The 24193-nt window shown below is 31.0% G+C and overlaps 1 protein-coding gene across 1 annotated transcript in view; it reads left to right on the forward strand.

Annotated features, from left to right (window-relative positions):
• The first annotated feature begins 1925 nt into the window (after nt 1-1925).
• LOC149423049 (phospholipase B1, membrane-associated-like) overlaps nt 1926-24193 on the forward strand; it is a 38651-nt gene continuing 16383 nt past the window's right edge. The window contains exons 1-2 of the mRNA XM_089632830.1: nt 1926-2111; nt 4598-4689. Of these exons, the coding sequence (XP_089488956.1) occupies nt 4684-4689 (6 nt within the window). The 5' untranslated portion in view covers nt 1926-2111; nt 4598-4683. The remainder of the gene's footprint in view (nt 2112-4597; nt 4690-24193) is intronic.

The raw sequence follows: 24193 nt of genomic DNA on the forward strand, positions 1-24193 counted from the left end.
AAGTATTTTTGTTATTATTTTATGTTATTTTCAAGAGCATCACGGTAAGTTTTTTCGCCAACTTATCACCCAAGGCTTCCGGCGATTAATCCAATAAGTATCGAACAAACCTCTGTCGTATAGTCTGTTCAAACTACTTGTGTCCAGAAGTTTGCCCCAGAGGTTGAACCGTCAAAGGCCGTATCATAATGACATGTAAAACTGTGTACTGGTACATAATTAGCTCATTCTTATGGAAATTAACCTTGTCATAAAACTAAGTATATAATAAAAACATTTCTACAGATCATGCAAAAAATAAAACAAACGGATTTGTTGTTGAAATATTTTTCTTTCAATTTTGAAATGGGTACAATTATAAATGATAGTTCGTAAAATTTTTTTTTTGCAAAACACGATTTTATATGATTTTAATAACATTACGATAAAAAATAATAATAGGCTTAACCAAAGCGACGGCCGACATAGTCCAGTGGTAACGCATTGGACTGCCATTCCGAAGGTCGCGGGTTCGAACCCGGCGTGCGCAAATAAATTTTATTTGATTAATTTGTGTTATTTCACAATTAATTAATTAAAATAATATAATAGTATGTTTGCGGCACGTTCCAGAGTGGAAGATACTACCAGTATCGCCCTGGTGTAAGACCACCATTCAGAATTGAAACGTTGCTCCAAATGGCTTTAGCCGTGTTTAGTGACTAGATCTGAATAGCCAGGTACTTCCCCACCTTCCTCTTTCCCTTCCCCACTTACCTTCAGCCTCACAACATCCCCCAATCGGGGATGCCATAGTCTTACTGGCTCCAGACGGGAGCAGTTGGGACTCTTGTGAGGTATTCACTATAAAAAAAAAAAAATAAAAAATAACCGTGCAACTAACTCGTCGAGGTAATTAGAGGATCAGACGTCACACGACCTTGTTTTAACACACATTCCTGGCATCATACATATTTATACGTACATTGTCTTATAATACACTTTTCAAATATGTATTCCAATTAACTCTTTGTAGGGTAAATATATATATTTTTTAAATATTCATATTTCCAATTGGGAACCTATGTCCCCCCCTACTGACTGTTTAAGGAAATTATCGCAGGTGTCACAGTTGTGCCAAAAAAACATTGGGCAAAATATTGTACAGAAAAAATTATGACTTTCATCCATTATTTTTCAACTTAATTCTTCGTAGATTTAAAAAAAAATAACGAAACTCAGGAGCACGCACTGAAGAGTTCGAATGTGATGATTCTTAACCTCCAATTGGCACAAACGTCCCAACTGACATGTTCTTGTACAAATAAACTTTACTCGCGTTGGTCCGTTATGTTTCATGTTCATAGTGTCTCTCATGAAATATAAACCCCACTTTAGGTGGGTACCCGTTTTTCAAGATTGTCCTATAGATGATTAGGTTAGGTTAGGTTATTTTGTGTAAGCCAAGGTCAAAACGAAAACTAAACTATTCAATGTTTTCTGGAGAGAACCACATTTAAAAAAAAATTAAATATTTATATTTTTATTTATAATATTTTAATTTTACAACATTTTGATATAATATCGTGAAAACCTTTTTCATTACCTTCACATTAATCAGGACTTCGAAATCAGAACTTGAAAATACCTCATAAAACTTTCGGATATTATTTAGTATGTCTGTAAAGTATTAAATAATATATGTAACGCGCACCCAATATGCGAATAAGCCATTCCGTAGACAAGACAAGTTGACTGGGTTCAACCAAACAGCAGCTGATATGGCCAGGCGACACCTCGAGCCATACAAATACCTGCCCACCTCTAGAATGATAATTGTAAGTACTATACTACTGTCGTGTCTACCTCACTGCCTACTACCTGCCTCACTCTGCGGCCTAGGTCAAGTTTACCTGACTTATCTCATTCACATATCACCTATTGGAGTGGCAGCACTTTGCTACTACTTGCAAAAGGGGTGACTTTGATAAAGTTAAAAGTTATTATTTTACCACAAAGACCATAATTTTTCAGTGAAAATATTCAGTTACGTAAATTTCAGTGTTAAAACTATATTTTTCTACGTTTTAAAAAATACTATACGGAGGGTTGCTTTTGTTTAAATTGACAAGGTAAACTTTTTGATCCTACAATGTATATTTTAATCCTTCAACAATTGAATATATTTTGATCACTCAATACTTTAATATATTTTGATCCTTCAAGAATTTGCAATATTTTGATCCTTTAATAATTTAATATATTTTGACCCTTTCCCATACTATACAGTATTTTGATCCTTCAATGATTTACTATAGTTTGATCTTTTAAAAATATACTAAATTTTTTATTACTAAATTAACTATTGACCCTTCAATAGTTTAAATTATTTACATCCTCCAATAATTGACTTTATTTTGATCCTTGAATAATTTGCTTTATTTTGATCCTTACTTGATTTAAAATATTTTGATTTAAGAATTTACTTTTTTTTTAGGGATTTAATTCAAAGTTATTTGATTTGTATGTGTGAAAAAATAAAAGGTCCTCGTGGTATTTAATTATTTCACAAATTTAAACACACTTCTATTATAGGGGTTGTGTTGTTTCATGAAATTTTTTTTCTAAAAATACATCACAGATGATTTTTCTGAAAATGAGGAAATGCTTGCAATTTTTTTTTGCTTTTTGTATTGATAAAAAAATTTGACGTGATATCAAAAAGAGCAAGGAGATTAGGTTAATCAGGAAAATAACTAGACATACATATTTGTAGAACTAAAAATATATTAACTTTTAAGAAATATGACTATTTCTGCTTTTGGAGTTTTGGGATCAAATTGACGATAAGAATTTATTATTTTAAAATTTTCATTGATTTTTTTTTCATGTTAAACATTGCAGATTCCGTTGAAGATTATCAACACGTTGTATATCATTTCTATTTTAGCCATTATTATTTGTCGTGGTGACGTATTGACGTAGTTAACATATTCAAATTGCTTATTATAATAACTAACAGTATCAACATTTTGCATTGGCATTGAATTTCATAAAAAAATAGTAAAAAATATTTTTTAAATAAATTAAATCGCATTTTATTGAAAGCAGCATTTTTTTTAATTCAAAATTAGGTAAATAGAGCTTCATAACGTGAGATAATCAAATTGAAATGTTTAGCACAGAAGTGTTAAAAACAAAGAAATTAGTATGATCATTTGAAGGCTGTTTTATTAAGTATAAATTTAAAAATACAAAAAAAGTTATAAATTCTTCGCAATCCAATATTTAATAAATTGATTATACAAACAGTTTTAAAGAAGCGTGTTGCATGAACTAACCAAACAAGTAATCATAATATATTATAATTTGCGCACATATGTGAAAAATCACGGGATAGTCTTAATTCTTGAAATGTCAATTTCAATTTTAAAAATGATAGTTAAAATTATTTTCTGAAAACCGATATTGATAATCGGTATTTTTGATAATTAATCGATTTTGGCTTCGGTTAGTAAAAATCAATGGCATAATACGAAAGAAAACTATTTATTAATCAATAATTATAAATCGAATATATATCTACACAATCTTGCTAAACATCACACCGTTACACCCAGCAGTGCACACAAAGTCAATGTCAAAGCACACACTCTTAGCTACATTCACGTACATACATCGTCTCATACCTACTCTACTGTTATGTTACCTTACTCAAGAATTTAATTAACTTGATAGTTCCATATCTTTCTCGGGCATTACGGGCTACTATGTCATATTATATTCTCCCTACATACGCTTCTTTCTTTATGCATCGGCTCTACATGCTAAAACCATCTGAGAGTCCCTTTCCTAATCTTATCCATTTTTATCATGTTCATATATGGTTCTACCACTCTGAAAAATCTCGTTTCTACAGCATTCAGCCTACTTCGATCCTTCTTCTGCCAGTTCCATGCTTCACCGCTATACATCAGGATTGGTATCAGGCCTCCATTGTAGACTGTTAGCATTGCTGCTTTGGAAATATATAATGTCACACAGTGGAGAAACTTAACGTGAAATCACTACTTTCAATTAATCTTTACTATGAATCGGTTTACGTTATGACTAACAAAAAAAGCATTGTATAAATTGATGCTTTTTTCATTTTTTTGCTGAGTGGAATTAAGATAAAATTTTCAACTATTTTATACTTAAAATATTAGTGTATAAACTACTAAAAATATATATTTTGGAACTCATATAAGAAACATCTTAAAAATACTGCTTTTTTGTTAAGATATCTGTGAAAGTTTGCTTGATTACCTTTTTTTTCTTTCTTATAGAATTATTTACAAAATAAATAAAAATCACTTTTTCGCTAAAATCGACCGTTTCTGGATACCATATAAAAAAGCGAGTTTTATGCCCATTATTTATTTTCATGGTGATATATGGCGCATTAAATCTTGCATTCCTCTTAACGTGCTTACCCTTTTTTGCAATGTTAGTCACTGAAAAAGACTTTTGTCGGTGTGTTATCTGTTGACCATAAGGTTTAGAATATAGTAATACTTGCATTTTAAAAAACTGTGTAAGTAAAGTGATACAAATGCTTGTTGTGGACACATATTAGGTTCGAAGTGGAGTACCTGCAGCAATCACCAGTCCAGTGCTGCATCTAGTCCAAGGTTAACTCACCTGCAACAGGCTGTATCTGTAATGAAGGTGAGTAAATTATTCTACTTATTAATGCATTTGTGGCGTTCGTAAGAAAAGGGATAAAAGTTAATAAAAATAACAGCGGAAAAATAAAAGTTGAAATTTCATACTTTAATTTTAATTTAATTTTATGTGCAATTTTTTTTATTTGTATTTTAGAAACAAAACAGTCCTTGCATAGGTTTTAATCATGTTTCATGGTTAGCATGTTTCCTTGAAATTTCTTATGGTATATAAGTGTTTTATTACGTTTTTTTTGTAACAAATACATGTAATGATATCCCAACTGAGATCTCCCGTGCTGAAGATTTCATTTATATATGATTATAAATTTAGCAGTGTGGACAATGTAAATTAATTAAAAATATAAATATTGAGTACAGTTTTTTTTACGAAATAATTATCAATATATTTATTGGTGTTATTTTGTTTAGTTGATTGGTTTCAGTTTCAGTCTATTTGGTGTCAGTATATTATCTCTTTCTGATCTCGCTATGTTTTGTGTACAGATTTTTATTCGATATTTACATGTTCAAATATTGTTGTGAGTTTTGAATGAGAGTGGGATTTTGTTATAATTTGTGGTAGGTTCATTGACTAATTACCCTATATCTTTCTTTGATAAGTAATAGGTAAAAATATTCATTTGTCATAACCGTACAAAAATAAAATGTAGGTAGGTATTTAAATTTGTTTTCTTTTGCGGGTCGTAGCTATGAGGGTTGAATTAATAAAAAAAAAAGTTTTTGCCATTTATCGTTGTATGAAAAAAGTTTGAAGAGAGAAGAAGTATTTTTTTTGTTAAAAATCTTGTTTCGTTTTGTTTGAAATCTTAATAAAAGTTTTGAAAAAATGTTTGAAATCTTAGTTAAAAATACATTTTCGTTTTATTTAAATTATATTATTTTAAAGTGACGAGCACTGTTTATAAATTATGATTGTTATGGGCCAGTAGGTTCACAAAATTTGACCAATACATCAAAATTCAAAGATAATTTTCTAGTTCCGTGAAAATTCTATTCAAGTTCTGTTATTATTTTAGTTCTGTGAAACAACTGACTGAGAAAAATTAGTAATGCTGATTAATTGAAAATCTTTTCCAATTATTAGTCATCCTGTTAAAAACGTAACTGCAAGCCGCTTCCTGATAAAGTATTGGTAAATATTAGAACACGTGTTCATCCAACTGCGTTGTTCTTAATAATATATCGTGACGAAATGCAAAAAACGACTTTTATTAACCCGGGTTCGGATATCGTAACAAAATATTGATATATTACTTAAAGTTTATCAGGATACCTATCAATACATTCGTTAATGACCTAAAATCCGATTTTTAACAGGAATACGAATAATTTGAAGAGATTTTTAATAAATTAGAAATATTTTTTAACAGGAAGTTTTCTCCGTCTAAACGAGTACTAACATAACCTGAAAAGAACTTGAAAATGAACTCTGAAAATATGATCGATTGTTAAAATTCCGTGAAACAACCTGTCTTTAATAAATAATGTCCAACATGTTTTTATCGAGTTGTTTCTAGGACAATGTTATTAAATTTATATATTATTATAATAATACAATCATAATAACAATGCAAATATGATTATAACAAATGAATAATACCAATGGTGAGGCCGTAACTATTATATTCATAGATCTCACCGAGAGTAATCTTGTGATCAAAAAGGTAATAGTTATTATCATAAAATACATATTATTGACAAGAACAAGCTATGCAAATAAATAAATATCTAGGTACATATTGGCTTATCTAACTAGAATTGTTGTCTCGCAGAGTTGCTTTTTAACTAAGCAAAATTTTTAAAAATTGTTTTTTTTTTCATTTGTAACACTTATTTTTTTCTCTTAATTGTTCATGCAGGTACCAAGAATTTTTTTTATAAAGTTTAATACGGAGCAGCCTCAAATCCGTTGAACATCAAAAGTTGTTCAATGATCACTCCTTAACAATAAAAAAAGAAATGGTTTCGCATTTCACTGACTTCATTCATTTTTCCTCACGCTCTGTACAATACTGGCATGTGGAATATTTGTGCATTTTAAGCGATGTAAGAAGAGTTATTGTCTATGTCTAATCGGTGCATACATTTTTTAGATTTATTTTGAGATCACAAAAATTTATATATAAATTACATCATGTACCTACTATAGAGAGAATTTTTCCAACATAGTTTTAAAATAATATTAAATAAGTTATAACTCATATTACTTATTTATATAAAGAAGTGTGTCAGTGGATGGAAGCGTGAATTTGATTTTTATACAAATCTACAGTTTTATTCCGACGTTGATGAAATTTCGCACGCTTTAGCTTCAAAACAAGAGAAAAGAGAGTGTTTACATGAGATTTCGAAAAACCACCTCCTCACATTTTCCCAACCCTTTTAGCAGAATTTTGATACTTGATGAAATTTCGCACTCTTGACGTTCCATTTCTATGTGAAAGCCCAAAGGGATGTTAACAAGAAAATATACATAATAATATTAATCAAAATAATAGGAAAATAATTACTGTCTACACCCGATTTCGAAAAACTCTGCTTAAAGCCGTAGTAACGCCGGGGGCTTCAGATGGTTTTAAAATAAAATTAAGACGATTCTTCATAATACCTATAACAAAATAATATTAAAACAGTACATTTTGTCTACTTGCTTCCTTGAATGGAATTATTTCGGTAAATTATAAAAATAAAGTTAGGTGCAGCAGTTTGCTGGGAATTAAAAAAAAATCCGTTACGTCACTTGTAAAAATAGTCAAAAAGCTTCCTTAAAGTCGCACAGGAACAAAAACCAATCGCAAAAAATGATCAAAATAAATCATATCTAATAATGACGGCTAGATTTAAATTTATTATTGTTCTGATTTACAATAATCGACAGGTGATAAACTCGATTAGTATTTGTAATGCACATTGAGTATGTCGTAGGTTAATTGTGTCTTTTGTTCGTAAACTTCCTTTAAATCCGTTGTTTACTATGCTTTATATAAGTAATCGTGTATTTACATCAATTGAATCTTATTATAACACTACTCATATTTATTTATTGACGCCCTATTGGGCTTTTAATGCTTTTTCTTTTTTATATATGGATTTAATAATTGTAGGATTTGTGAAACTGAAAATATTTAAAAAGGCTGTTTTTTGGTATTTTACCTATCGAAAAACTTAAAATGTTACCATATCTGGACAGCCAATGACAATATAAAAATACAAGACACGGTATATTCGTACTAATCGAACAAAAAATGCAGCATAGCTCACACAAAGAATATGTACCTACACGAACGAGCTGCAAATGTGTACTGGACCTAGTTCAATGGAATCACATGCGTTGTATCAATAATAATTTGAAAATTCATATAAGCATTTTAACATAAATATACGCATTACGAAAAGAATAATTATTAATTCATAAAACAACTTTAAAATCTACTTAAAACCTTAGAATGGTTGTTTCAGAGAATTTGAACAATTCATCAAATTTCCAAGTTAATTTTCAAGTTCAGTGAAGGTTCAATTCAGGTTCGGTTACTATTTCAGTTTTGTGAAACAACTGGCTAATAGTGATATATTGTGTATATTTGTTCAAAAAGGGTGGGCATATTTTAAAACCAATGGTTTCTTGGTCAGGATCAACGTTTTTTTTTTTTTTTTTTAAAAAAGAAAGACAAACATTCCCGGGTCACGGATAACCCAACAATGTTTGAAAATCTCCTACTACCACCACAGAAAGCCAAAAAAACATGTCAATCCTTTATGATTAAATAGTGGTGAATACAAAGTATTTTATTTTCATATTATTAAAATGACGCCGCAAAGTGATTTTGCAATTTTTGAAGATTTTGGGCAATAAAACACGAATAACATTTTTTTAAATTTTTCAATCGTCATTATTTATACATCGAATATTTTTTTCATTTGGTTTTTATAACGTCCGGAAAATAATACTTATTTATGATCGTCTTGTCTTCAGAGTAGGCAGAGAGGGTAGATCGCCACACAACTCTGTCTCGGCGTTCACCCCTGGCTTCATTCACATTCTTGTGTCGTCTCATACACACTCTTCTGTTCTATATTCTCTTGAAATGACTGACTCATGTTTTTTATTTGATTCACTCAATCGTGCCATGTTTTTCCCGAGCTTCCCCTAATTCTTAGATCCTTAAATTCTTAATGTTGATTAAAATCGTAAGTTTTAAAGTGCAATTTTCCCAAAAATTCAACCGAGAAATAATTGTTTTATTTGTATTACTTCTAATGTGACACTAACATAAAAATTTTATGGTTTTTTGTCAAAGTAAACAATAAAACGCGTCAATGTTATATCCTGTCCAATGAAAAAAATCTATTTTTACTTGAATAAGACCTCTTCTAGACTATAAATATTAAGAGCTTCTTGATGTTTCTATGTTTAAGAAAATTAATTAATTAACGTTTTATTTTTGTAACATTAATCGGTATTTTACCTAAATTGACTAAAAATATTAATTTAGCAATCAAATAAGCATATGTATTGATTTTTCCTTTCAATTTTCATAACACTAAGGATTTATTAACAACAACAATAAACAAGAATTTCCTTACGACTTTTTTAAAGGGGACCTTGCAAGTAAAATACGAGAAATGAATATTATAATTTTGTATCGTACATGTATTCCGTAAAATATGCTTCTATTTGTAATTTAAATAAAGCAATGTTTGTTGAATACAGCATTATAATGTAATATGCTTAATGTTATAGACCAGTTATAAAAATCGTAGTCATAATATCAAGAAATGCTGAACTCAGCACGGGCAAAGCAGTGAGGCCAACATTACTGGAAAACTTTGAAATGTAAAAAATATTGTAGTAAATAAAAAAAATAAAAATAAAATATATATATATATATATATTTATATAATCTACGACAATATATCAATACTAGAAACTTATGGTAGTCGGAAAATTACAATTGCATCATCAATGGAGAGATTTTTGAATCAGGAGGCATATTTGATCATCGCGAATATTTGGATAATTATTTCTACCCTTATCAACGTTTCCACTCAGAACTGTGAAGCTGTTTTCAGATATTTGCAAAGAGAAAAAAAATGTTAATAAATTTCTCAACGATTATAATAGCTTCGTGTTATTTATATTCTAAAATATATTAGTATCGATCGTTATATATAACACGATTTAACATCGTCAAATATTCAAAATTTTTGAACTTGAATTTTTTTTCATACAGTTTTGGGATTGGCGTATCATTGTTATAAGCTATTAAGAGTAGATATCTCAAGGTCACCATGTTTATATGTTGTTTTTTTGGCTCCCAACATATGTATACAGTTTCTTTTAAAGGTATATATTTGTATTGTATTGATATCAAACACAGACTAAAACCGAATCTACTAAACTGAACTATACAAAAAAACACTATTTTAATTATTTTAAAATTATTTAAAAAATAAAAATTATACTACATGATATATGTTTATAATTAAATTCATATGTTACTTTGTTGTAATATTAATTTTTTATAATTAAATTATAATATGTAAATGACATCCTCAGCACGGAAGATCCCAGTGAGGATATCATTATCTCTATATGTTACTAAGAAAAGAAGACAATAAATCATCATTATTATTATTGTTTAAATGCAACAAATATGAAAAACTATTAGAAAAAAAAATTATTAAGTTTCAACTCATAAAATTTGGTTAAGTCATCTACAGTACCAAAGACATTTAATTCAACAATACAATGCCATACATAATAAATATAATCCGGAATTGAGGAATCCGGAAATTTGTAAGTAAATACTTGATTATTAATAGACTTAAATTTTGCAATAATTTAAACAGGCAAACATCGTGAACACTTTGCATAATTACCTACCTACTACCTGTTTTCTTAATCGAAGTACCAGTAGGTGTAAGTAGTAAGCGTCCACAAATAGATGTTTATTTATATGCGCAGGCGGCCAGCAGAGGAACTAACGAACAGGGTTTCCTTGGTAACCTTTTGCTTGGATCATTTACATGGACAAACATTGCGGTAATAGATGATATAATAATACAGTATTATTATATAAATTTTAATTAATTCACGTGGTACACACGTGATGAGGCGATTACAATTCTGCTCAAAGGTAATTAAATGAATTTTAAAAAGGTGTCCTACACGGAAAGGAAAGAAAATTACTATTCTAAAGAGTATAGTTACTGTGATAATTTAAATAAGATGAAGTTGTACGTTTTGGTATATCTCAGTTTTGTGTTATTTGATTGTACAATAACGTTTGCTTTTTTATTAACTTTTTGATCAAATTTATTATAATATTTTCGGATTATTAATTTGGTTAAGTATTTTTTCAATGTGAATTTTGATAGCGATTATATTTCTATCAGCCTATTGCACGCATTATATACGGGGTAAAATTCGGTTTATGGGAGTCACTCGAATAACCGAAATTGAACTTGATTTAGACTAATTTAGGGCTGGGGAATCCGAATCTGTAAGAATTAGGGGTCGGCACTATTAACTGAGTTATAGGGTTTTGAAATTTCGTACGCGATATATAGGAACCATGGTTTATTTATCAATTATGACATAAGAAAATCAAATTAGTGACGATTTATTAGTCTCACATTTCAGAAGTGCCAACCAAAAAATAAAAAGTGTTGCCATATTATAATAATATTTTTTTACAAAATAGGTTAGGTTTTTAGTTTGGGTTAGAGTAGGCAGAAGAACATGGGAAAAAGGTATTAGAATTAAATCACAAACCAGTCTATACAAACCTAGCGTAGCCCACAAACTATTTGAAAACTGGGATGTAACTCTAAAGGGGACGCGAGCAGGCGTTATTAAAGGGGCAATTTTTTGTAACAGGAAATAACATGGAAAAAAGGTATTAGAATCAAATCACAAACCAGTCTATACAAACCTAGCGTAGCCCACAAACTACTTGAAAACTGGGATATAACTCTAAAGGGGACGCGAGTGGGCGTTATTAAAGGGTCATTTTTTTGTTATAGAAAATCACAGTTAGGTTAGGTCATATATATATAAATTTAATATTTACAAGATTTTAAATAATAAACTACAAATCTGGCAAATGATATTTAATTTTCTGAATTTTCCATGCATTGATATTATTATTATATGGCAACACTTTTTATTTTTTGGTTGGCACTTCTGAAATGTGAGACTAATAAATAGTCACTAATTTGATTTTCTTATGTCATAATTGATAAATAAACCATGGTTCCTATGTATCGCGTACGAAATTTCAAAACCCTATAACTCAGTTAATAGTGCCGACCCCCACCTAATTCTTACAGATTCGGATTCCCCAGCCCTAAATTAGTCTAAATCAAGTTCAATTTCGGTTATTCGAGTGACTCCCATAAACCGATTTTTTTCCTATATACGTATGCTGTATATTTACGTAATTATTAAATACTACCCGTAGCACAGTAACCTTCAAAATTTTCGTAGCGAAGCCGTATTTACTGTATTTGTTGCACTTGCATTAGCTGTACTTGTTTTGCTGTACCTGGATAAGCTAAATTTGTTATGGACCTAGAAATCGCAGTTCCAAAACTCGACCCAAAATAAAAATTAGGCAAATAAGTTGAGGCAAATAGCAAATGAGTTGCATTGACCAGTAAAGTTTAGATCGTAGGTTGGCTATGTTTTTTTTAATGATGGTAGATAGATTATATAAAAATATAAAACCTTACATGCAGTTGTGCAAATTGAACATAAAACGAGATTTCAAACTGCCTCCATCCGTCTGGATCCAGTGACACTATGGCAACAGAAAAGGAGTTGGGAAGAGAAAGGTGGGGATATACATAAGAACTCAGGTCTGGTCAACAAACACAACAATAGCCATTGCAAGCAATGTTTCGTGGTGTCTCAAAAGTCTCAACGGTCTAAAAATCCAATACAAAGGCGAAAAATTTTCGATCACACAAAAAATCTAAGCAAAAGTGTTTTGTTTCACTTCAAAACAATTATTATACACCAACTTATCAACGGCTTGCATATCAATTATTTTATAAAAATATTTTGTTTTGACAAAGCAATTCTGCATAATTTTTCAAGTTTAACATAAAAATTAGGTTGGTTACAATGAATATTATCTGTCTGCGAATAAACCAGTTTACCAGGCTTACGTGCAATTTTTCATCAATGCGTTCGATTTATTACAAGTGTTTTTTCTTAAATATCTCTACATAGTTCAGATGTTTTTTTAAAACGCAGTTCTTAAATTAGAAGTTTTCACGTTTAGCATAAGAATTATGTTGGTAGCAATGAATAGTAGTATGTTTTCGAATAAACCAGTTTAAAAAACTTAATGATTATTTATTATTCCATTAATTTTTAACGTAAAAATTGGCGTTTATTTAAATATCGCTAGTTCAGATGTAATTTTATGGACAGTTGTACCTATTTGTTTGAATGTTTGACCAAAACAGACCAAGCAAATGTTTTGCTACACGCATCAAATTGCAGTACTAAGTGAAGATAACGCATGATTTAATAATATAGTCAACCTGCTTGGGGACTTTTTAAAGATTCCATAAATGTTTACAGTAAGTAAAAGATTGAATTCTTACTTTATGTCGGTATTAAAATATTATAAGAAGTGATGTATGGTAATAAGTTGAGTATTTAAGCGATAGATGGCGCTAGTCATAAAGCTTACTCCAGAGTCCGTCAGATGTCGCTAGAGTGTAACAGATGCTTGTGAGGTTATAGTGACAGGGAACAAGCTTCTCGAACCAGAGAATTACCAACCCTCGGGTAATGAACAGTATAGCTAAATCCAGACCTATTTATTGTAACGTAAATAAACACAATTATAAGTAGAACCTTTTACTTTTTAAAAAGAGTTCCCAACCCTTAAATATGCTAAGTAAGACAGATATAACATTAAATAAATTAATTTATAACGAATTACTTTGTATTAACCACTGTTTTAATAATTAATATAAATAAGAACATGCAGTATTGCGTATTCTACTTATTTTTTAACGGTTATAATAATAATGATAGTAAAAATGTCCATAACTCAAATTGTTTAAAAAAAGTATCGTTGACCTAAAAATTATATTCATGACGCCAGAGTTAACCTGAAAAGTATTTTGCCGCTCTAGGGTTTTCTGCCCCATGGTAAGTAGTTCGGAAAAACGGAAAAATATACCTAGACGGAAAGTAAAAAAGTTATTTTTAAAAGTGTCATTTATATTGCTTTCCTTAAAAAAAAAATTTCCAAAATGGTGTAATCGGTTGTTGATTTTCATCAAAAATACTTAATTCAGTTGTGTTTCTGGCTAGCGAAACTTAATTTCAATAAACTCTAGAACTCGGATTTGCTTTGAATTTAAGTGATCCATTTTCAAAACTGTTTATAGAATTCAGACAAACGATAAAGTACCTACCTATAATATAATATTTTTACAGAAAATTATAATTAAGATTTGTCGAGAATTCAGGCTATCCCGTGATTTTTTTTTCACGGGTTTGTACCAGTGTAGAAATAAGTATGTTTCTCTTTTATAAATTTTTTAATTGTTTTCAAAATTAAAAAAAAAATCTCGTGAGAAGACCAGATTCAATTTTCTTGATATTTTCGACCTTGACCATTAATTCTGCTTATGCAAATATTCTGCAACCTTCAATCCCTTGAAATGTTCTTGCCCTCGGAGCAAATAAAAACTCTCAGCCCTCTACATTCCACACAGGTTGACGACCGGTAAAGGTTACAAAAATTCGGACATATTAAACCAGTAATTTGTACTAGTAAGTTAATCGCGATGATGTATTTTGCTAATTTTTTGTTAACTGTTTTTTTTAATGAGCCCAGTGATTTAATTTAATATATTATACTTTTTGATGTAGCTATCATTTTTTGGTTAACCATTATAAGTATTCGAAACAATGTAATTTTTAACAACTGTCTGTTTTTATTAACGCTGACCGGTTTCGGAATAACCGAAAGGCAATATATATCCTAATGATATTACAAAATCGTGGGTGAAGGCGGATTTAAAAAGATTGTCTTCACAAAATGATAAATTAATTTTATAACACATACATCAGTTCTGATTTCGAACATATATCATACGGACGCACAAGAAAATGATATTGTTTAGTTTAATCATCTTCAGCATTACTAAAAACGTGGTGAATTTTTTTTTCAATTACCGACCATGTATGTAAAAACCTTACTAATATAGAAAGTGTAATAACACAAGTTAAATGGAAATATATTAAATTATACCAATATATTAGTAAATAGACCACTTTATGAACAAAATCACAATTTTTGAAAATATAACAGAAGCTTTTGAAAAAACTGTCAAACTTAATTACAAAACACATCTCAGCACGAAAAATAAATAGCATGCGCATGCGTGATGTCATTGTTAGAAGCGAAAGGCAATTTTGCCGGATTTAAAAAAAAGTTTAAGGTTTTTTTTTAGTACCAACTCGAATAACAACTTTTACAGTCTGTATACAATGTGTAACAAAAACAATGTTTAACGGTTTGAAAATAATTTTTAGGAAGGCTGTTAATCTTTATGATGTTAAAAATAATTATTATAAGGGCAATGAAATTCCGATTCAATAACTACATAAAAAAAATATAATTAATCGGAAATCAAATAGTACTCTCCATAATCCATCAATTAATCGAAGCAATATCACACCGCCTAACAGATCACAAAAATACGATTAGTCATTTATAAATATTTATAATTGTTCTAAAAGAAAGATGAGATATCAACATTGTTTTCACCCGTTTGAATGCTAAACAATTTAGTTTTTGGACAAGCATTTATTTTAGAAAAGAATTTATTCTAAGAGAAGATGCTGACAAGAAACCTCTGCCTCTAGAAACCAACTGTACTTGTGCCTAAAATAAATGTCGTACAACAAAAAATTACATGCTTGCCAATATGTGTTTTTGAAATTTGTAAAATATTTTTTTTGGTAAAGGACCAACATGTCATTAAAAGAGAAGCATTTTCTTCAGCCTAAATGATTCATTCGGTTGTTAATTTGTTATCTACTAAGGAAACAAACTTGTGGTCTGGTTAAATTTATGTGGGGGTTACTGACAAAAGCTGGTAGGTAACTACCAAAAACTTGTTTTTGGGTAAACGCAATTTTAAAGTGTGATATTCATTCTGAAATTAAGATTACGGGTAAAATGTTCAAATTTATTATTTAAATGCCATTACAAATAAGATATTTATCTTGAGAATAATATATACAATTATAGTTTTTAAGCCGAAAGTCACGCACTTGTAAGCTTTTGTCTGTCAACAAGCTTTACTATGTTTTGGCTGAATAAATAGAATTTAATTTGAACCATATTAAATCTATACATTTACAATCATTTTGCTGTACCACTTCTAACGTGTCATCGTAGTAATTGACAAAATAATGGTAAGTGATGTTACTTGATTTTGGCTGTAATGTGACATTTAGTTATATGGCTCCACATTTATTCCAGACATAGCTTTAGATAATATTATACTACCACCAGAGATGTGCTTTATTTCAAATACATCCATTTCAAATGGAAATGCAAAATGGGTATTTTCCATTTTGCATTTTAAATGCTTTTCTAAAAACCACTTTGGATTTTGCATTTAAAATGCTTTTCTCAATGCATTTTCTATTTTAAATGCTTGTTTGCAACATTCTTCCTACTATCTCCATTCATCTTTTTTTCATAAGCCCCAAATATCAGTCGGTCCTCAACCTCGCTATGAGAGATAATTTACATTTGTCAAGTTGCTCCCTGGTAGAAGCCTTGGCAATTGAGTGATACCATTACAAAAAATACTGATTCTTGCTTGCAGTGTAAATAAAATATTGTAAACCAGACAAAGCATACTAATATGTCAAGAATTTAAGCATTAAAATGAATCATCAACATAAAAAAGTTTTTTTTTCAACTTTGAGGATTTAAAAAAAAAAATCGCAAGTTGCGCCACACTACGAATACGAAGTATGTCAAAAAAATACAAATAAATAGTAGTATATCTGTGTGTCAGGATAAAATGGTCAATCTTATGATTCCAGAGATAGCCTCATTTTTAATGTCAGTGCCATACATTTTTTTCTTTAAAAAATGATGACTCCTTCATTTGTACACGCAATTGCTTCATACGAAATTTTATAGCATAGATAGTAATGATCAGCAGAATCCATTTCTAGCCAAAAAAATACCATTGAAAATTCAAGTCTCAATGTCTATGAAAGGCGATTTTCAGCCCACTGTGTGACGCTGTAATATTAAATGTTAGATAACAGTTTCTATGTTTTTACGTTGGCAACATTAGTCCCGCGTAAATTTTTTGTGGTTTCGTAATCTGTAGTCGTGGTGTTTTTGGATTTACCATCATGTAATATATTTGTTCTACATTGATGTCCATTATTAAATGACAAAATTGTTTAAAAATTCTATAATTATTTTAATGGTTTGATCTGCAAAACCATTTTGCATTTTGAAAATAGGTATTTTGCATTTGAAATGCTTTTCTAAAAACCATTTTGCATTTTCAAATGGAAAAGTTTTAACCCATTTCCATTTCACATTTAAAATGGTTTTGGTTACACATTTTGCACATCTCTGACTACCACTAAAACCATTGCTAGATTCAAATACCTTAAGCGTGAAGATATCCGCTTTTAGCAGTAAACCCCTTCTAGCATAACCCTGAATAAATCCAGGGTGTCTATCGGTGCTTACTTATTTCATGTTTTGAAGTTTTAACGCATTTTAATTTAATTTTATTTTTGACTCGGTAGAATGTCTGCAAATTGGTTTCTATAATAACGGCCCTTTTTTATCATAAACTAGTTGATACCCGCAATGCTTCGCTTTTGCTAATGTCTTACTCGGGCGCCTCCGATTTCTTCCACCATTCACTACTGTATATCACAATGTTAAAACTACACAAAAACTACATTTTACATCAAACGTAACTCTTTACGTATATCAGTAGAGCACTGTCACGGAAAGACAAGGGTCCTGGGTTCGAGTCCCAGATGTGACCGTTTCCTTTTCTGATTTTTCTGTTTCAGATTTTCGTTTAGAAATCACTAATATTGTCTTCAATATTTAAACAAACATTGAAACTTTCAGCGATATCGGTGGACTGCTTTTCGAGTTTTGCGACCACAAACACATGCAGGCTGAATTTTTATATTTTTAGAGAAAACCATTTGGAATTTAACTCAAACATTTGAAATTCATTTGATAATGCGAGATGTTGTCCTGACACAGACCGCCTTCTACGCAGGGAAGTAAAAATTTATGGTTGTATGTATTTTTTAATGAAAAATCAGAAGAAAAAAAAATTTGTTGAAATTTCGTTAAGAATTATTTTTAGATCTCGACAACAGCGCGACCTATAGGGTCCAAAACTATCCTTTATTTCAAGCTGGAATCAGCCATACATAATTAATTAAAATCGGTTTGGCGGTAGATTAGCGTGTACGAACCCAGTGGCATGTGATTTGTCTATATCAAGATAATCCTGTTTAATTAATCATAAATGCAATGATTTTTTTTAGTTGAGAATGCGATGGCAGTGAAATTGGAGGTCGCCCCGGCTTAGGTTATTTTTTAGTAATTGTAATGCATAATTAATCTTTAATTTATGAGGTTTATACATTAAAACATTTGTTTTACTCATCTGAGGGGTACACCGACTAAAGTCGAAAATTTTTATTTATTTATTTATTGATCGAATCTAGTCCATAACCGATTAAAAATATAAAACATTACCGTGGAGGGCATACTTTGACAAAGTCAGACAATGAGACGTAATTATACGTAAATGAGCTTTTTGTAATACCGGTGTTGCAGACGGGATAGGGAGAACATATTATTTGAAAGGCGTAAATAAATTGGTTGTTGTTTAATTGACCTTCAAATAAAAGCCACATTTATATTATATTTGATCTCGAGATTTAAAGAATTTATTCTCATAGACGCTGCATTGAATGGAATGTTGAATTAGCAAACCAAATGAGAAACAAATAAAACATATGTTAATTTATAATTACAATTTAATGATAGCTCAAATTTAATCGGTTCACATAACTTAAAGAAAATAGAAATATGAGAAAACAGTTTCTAAGAAAACCTTGGTACCGTGGGAAGGGGTTTATATAGGGCTTGTAATTAGCTGTAATTTACGGGGCCTTCACAAACCGTAAATTGTGTTCAGGAAATGGGAGATTGAAACGAGTGTCTACACAATTGATTTAGTTTATTCGTGAGGACGAATATTATAATTTATGCAGAACGCGGTGACGGTGGCAGAAAGAGTGGTAGTACTGGCGGTTGAATCGAACGCTAAAACAGGATTGAAGATTCATCTTCTCATGCTCGCTTGCGTGAAGCAGCGGGATTAATTAATTAATTAATAAGGAAATACAAGTAATTCAAAATAGAGCCGTACGTAATATATATAATCTACCATGGGATACACATGTCAAAGATATATACTCACAGACACAAATACTTCCTTTTACAGTCCTGCCAAAGTATAACATCACAACTGCCATTCTACAAATAATTCAACACTCCTCACACACCAACACTAAACCAGTCTTTAATTCTGACATACACCAGCACAAAACACGATCACAAAATCAAATACATTTATCGTCATCTACTTACACGACCAAATTTGGAATTAACTCCTTACAATACATTGCACATAAACAATATAACGCATTACCTAGTAATTTAAAACATCCGGCAACGAACAAAAAAACATTGGCAAAAGCTCTTAAAAGCTATTTTCTTAGCAGTTTCATTAATGACTAACACAATCTTTCTCTGGAACTCCATAATAACATCTGCGTTTATTTATTTTAATGTATTTTATTTATTTGCCTTGTCCTTTCTAATGTTGTCTTTCCCGAAATGAGTCTTATAAACTCATTGGGAATAATACATTATTACTTTGTTATCATTTTGTAATGTATTATCTTGTAATAAAATGAAGAAAAAAAATCGTGTTAGTATTGCCACATGTGGGGGGAAATAAAGTAGTCCCACAGTACTATTATTATTTTTATAAAAAAATATATCTTATAACTTTTTGGTTTAGTGATAAACTAATATTTAAAAGATTCACATCATTTGTGCTAAGCATAAAATCCTTGTTTTATTAACATTAGTAGGTATATTATTCAAAATATTTCACCAATAATAGATATAATATGTCTCGACGCCACCTAGTGCGAGATTCAACATTAACAAAGCTTTTCCTACAGCATTAAAGTTGGTTGTTTTCAGGTGGAAAAATGTAATAAAAAATAATTGTTATAGTGATTTGTTTTTAGGGTATTATGCCGTGTTGCGGTATCTCCTTCTTTAGCCAACGTTTCGGACAGTATTGCAAAAACGTTGGATAAAGAAAGAGATAACGCAACACGGCATAATACCCCAAAAACAAATCACTATAATACTTTTGGCCGTGAAAATTTTAAATCGTACTAAAATAATTGTTGAATGATTTATTTTTTACATTAACACAGGAGGCCCTGAGAAAAATAATTTCCCTCAGGAACTATGTCATCTCAGGGGAGCTGTGTGGAGGGTCTTTTTAAGTAAAAGAAGAAGAGGAAGTTCTGAGAAGGAAACATATAACATATATGAGGGGTGAGTAGGAATCTAGAGTTCAGCGTGTCCAGGAGTGACGGACGAATGATCGATCCCTCCCAATGCGGCGCAAGGTGATGGGTCAAGAGAGATCAGCTGGAGGGGTCAAAGGGTCTGCCCAAACCAGCCACTCCCGATTCGGTACCCCACGCAGCTGGTGGGCAGGCGCATCCTGTACACTTCACCCGATGAACCCGGGTACCCTTGGTAAATCACCAAACGTGGCGTCACACCACTTGGGATGACCTATGGTAGAGGTGTTGGTAATCCAATAAAAGGTTCCTGGGGCAGCGGTACCCGCCTCCCAAATTTAATGATATTAGTACAAATTTAATTATTTGGCTGGTTTGGAATAAGCCGACGTAGCTTAATGGTTAGAGCAACTAAATATGGTCAGAAAGCTGCGGGTTCAATTCCCGTCGGCGGAATTTATTCTTTCTCGGGAGATTTTTTTACTTTGTATGGGTGTTTCAGGCGAATAATTATTGTTTATAGTAATTTGAAATGTTTGTTTTTGTTTTTAGAACTCAAATAAACTATTTTTTATTAATCAAATAATATTACATGTAAACAAAAAACTTAAAATAGTAAAACGTTTTTAATTTCTGTTTCTACTGTAACTGATATTACTTAGGTATCTGTGGTATTTTCTATCTACACAGAAGGGAAAAATCAATTGTGACTGGATTCGAAGTAGGTTTTATTGAAGATTGGTATTGGCAGTTTGCAGCAGTTCTAAAGACCGGCTCGATGGCTCAGTGCTTCAGATGGGTAACCCGGATCGCAGCATACGATAAAGATTCCACGTAACTTCATCCAGACAAGATCCGGATTACCCATATGAAGGACTGAGCCATCTAGCCGATCTTTAGAACTGCGGTATTGGCAGTTTACAGCAGTTCTAAAGACCGGCTCGATGGCTCAGTGATTCGGGTAACCCGGATCGCAGCATACGATAAAGATTCCACGTAACTTCATCCAGACAAGATCCGGGTTACCCATCTGAAGGACTGAGCCATCTAGCCGGTCTTTAGAACTGGGGTATTGGCAGTTTACAGCAGTTCTAAAGACCGGCTCGATGACTCAGTGCTTCAGATGGGTAACCCGGATTGCAGCATACGATAAAGATTCCACGTAACTTCATCCAGACAAGATCCGGGTTACCCATCTGAAGGACTGAGCCATCTAGCCGGTCTTTAGAACTGCGGTATTGGCAGTTTACAGCAGTTCTAAAGACCGGCTCGATGGCTCAGTGCTTCAGATGGGTAACCCGGATCGCAGCATACGATAAAGATTCCACGTAACTTCATCCATACAAGATCCGGGTTACCCATCTGAAGGACTGAGCCATCTAGCCGGTCTTTAGAACTGCGGTATTGGCAGTTTACAGCAGTTCTAAAGACCGGCTCGATGGCTCAGTGCTTCAGATGGGTAACCCGGATCGCAGCATACGATAAAGATTCCACGTAACTTCATCCATACAAGATCCGGGTTACCCATCTGAAGGACTGAGCCATCTAGCCGGTCTTTAGAACTGCGGTATTGGCAGTTTACAGCAGTTCTAAAGACCGGGTCGATGGCTCAGTGCTTCAGATGGGTAACCCGGATCGCAGCATACGATAAAGATTCCACGTAACTTCATCCAGAAAAGCCATACAACAACATACATCTCACGTGAGACATAAACAATAGCAAATAAATTACCATTAAATGGGCAAAATAAAGTACACGAAATCATTGAAATTCGTGAGCGTAAATATAATCGAAAATTTTCATTAGTTTTCAAATATTGCTTGATACTTGTTCGTACTTGTTTTTCTCATGCGTCGCACGCCTCTCGGAGTATGGACGAAGTCATTGATATTCGTTACCTACATCTGCATTGATTTAACAAAAAACATAATAATATGTTATCAAACAAGAATAATTGTGTGAGGATTTCAAATTACGCGAATATTCCGGTTATCTGACCTTGGTGACGATTTCCTGACACACGCTCAATAAATTTGATACCGGCTTTACATATTTGCTGTTCATCTAATCAACGTGCATTCTATGCTAATCTGAATATTTTCGAATTACATTCACGTTTTTCCGAATCACTTTGCATTCACATTAGGGCATAAATCGTGGGTCGGGTGTAAAGTGAGCGTGTTCAGAAAACAAGGAAATTGTTTTTTTTATCATTCAATCAGAATTTTAATTTCAATATGTCTATCACTTTGTACAACCAGAAAATGTGTTTGTAAAAAATATTTCTTTAAGTTATTAATAATTATTGTTTAGTTTTGAGTACAAATTGTAAAAAACTCTAGTTCCAATCAGAAAAGTGGCGAAAAAAACTGTGAAAGAATTATTTGATTATTGAAGACAATATAAAAACCTTTGCCAACCTTTTCAACCCTTGCCTTGCCGAGGCACCGCTCTACCAACTGAGCTAATGGGACCCTATTTCCTTCGGTCGTATTTAACTGTATCATACTTTGAATAAGAACTACCTAAATAACTATCTTTTAGTCCTAGATGTGATCTATCTTTTTCTGATTTTTCTGTATCAGATTTTCTTTTAGGAATCGCTAATGCCAACTTATTCAATAATTAAATATTACAATTTGAGATTTTACTCACTAAGTCATTAAAAAAAAATGGAAAATTGGAATTTGCTTAAATTGCTGTAAAATGTCTTCCGCAATAGGTGAACTCCAAACATCGAAGATGTTATATATTCTTTGAACAATATAAACATGTTTAGTTGAAATTCAAAAAAAGTATATAATATCTCCTTGTATCTTGGAGATATGTACTGTACGTGTACATTGCATAATTTTTTTTCTTTTTTTTTTGCTTGCGAATTGCTTGCGATTTATGTTATTTTAAGCACTGTGATTTCGGAATACATTCATTCTGGAAGTTTTTTTGTGACAAATAATGCATACCTACTAATATCGAAATGGATTATTAATTGAAAAATTCTATTAATAATTATCTTGTTGTGTCATAACTGTCATGGTTGTCTGACAAATTTATTTATTAATTCTTAAAAAACATGACATATTACAGTGATCTTTGGCTGTCCAACTAGGAGATTAACCTGTTTAAGGACAGTCAGAAATAGGCAGAGTTATTATATGCAATTCTTGTTTTGTCTAGTGTATTGATTTTTACTTAATTATTGCACTTTATAAATAATTTGAAAAGTTTTCTTGTTTGATATAAGAAGTTGCTAACTATATATTTTAAATAATATAAACGTAGAGAATAGACTAAAAGATTATTCAAATATGATAATTCAAAAATAGCAATATAGTAAAAAAATTATTGACATGTGAGTTTATCAAATTGAAATTTTACTTTTTATTTAGATGAAATTAATAATCTAGAGAATCAAAAATAGATAAAAGAAAGAAAGGAGATTAAGAGAAAATAGAGAATAAAAATAAGCAAAAAAAAATACAAATAATGAATTAAAAAATATGCAAAAAGAAAAGTATATGTATATATAAATATTAAAAAAATAGAAGCATGTAAGCTTTTCAACCATTCCGTGAAATCTTACTTTTGATTTGGTGAAATTAATGCGCCAGAGAATCAAAAATATATCAAAAAGAAAAGAAATTGAAAGGAAGAGTAGAAATAGATAGAAGATTAAAAAATAAATTAATATTAAAAAAAAACATGTCTGCTTTTTCTCCATTCCATGAAATTTTGTTTTGATTTTGTTGAATTAATGCTCTAGACCTAGAGAATCAATATATATAAAAATAAAAATTTAAAAGAGAGTTGAGA

Source organism: Hesperophylax consimilis, chromosome 6, assembly GCF_061612785.1.
Source record: "Hesperophylax consimilis isolate HC1 chromosome 6, BYU_Hcon_1.0, whole genome shotgun sequence".
NCBI classification, from domain to species: domain Eukaryota; kingdom Metazoa; phylum Arthropoda; class Insecta; order Trichoptera; family Limnephilidae; genus Hesperophylax; species Hesperophylax consimilis.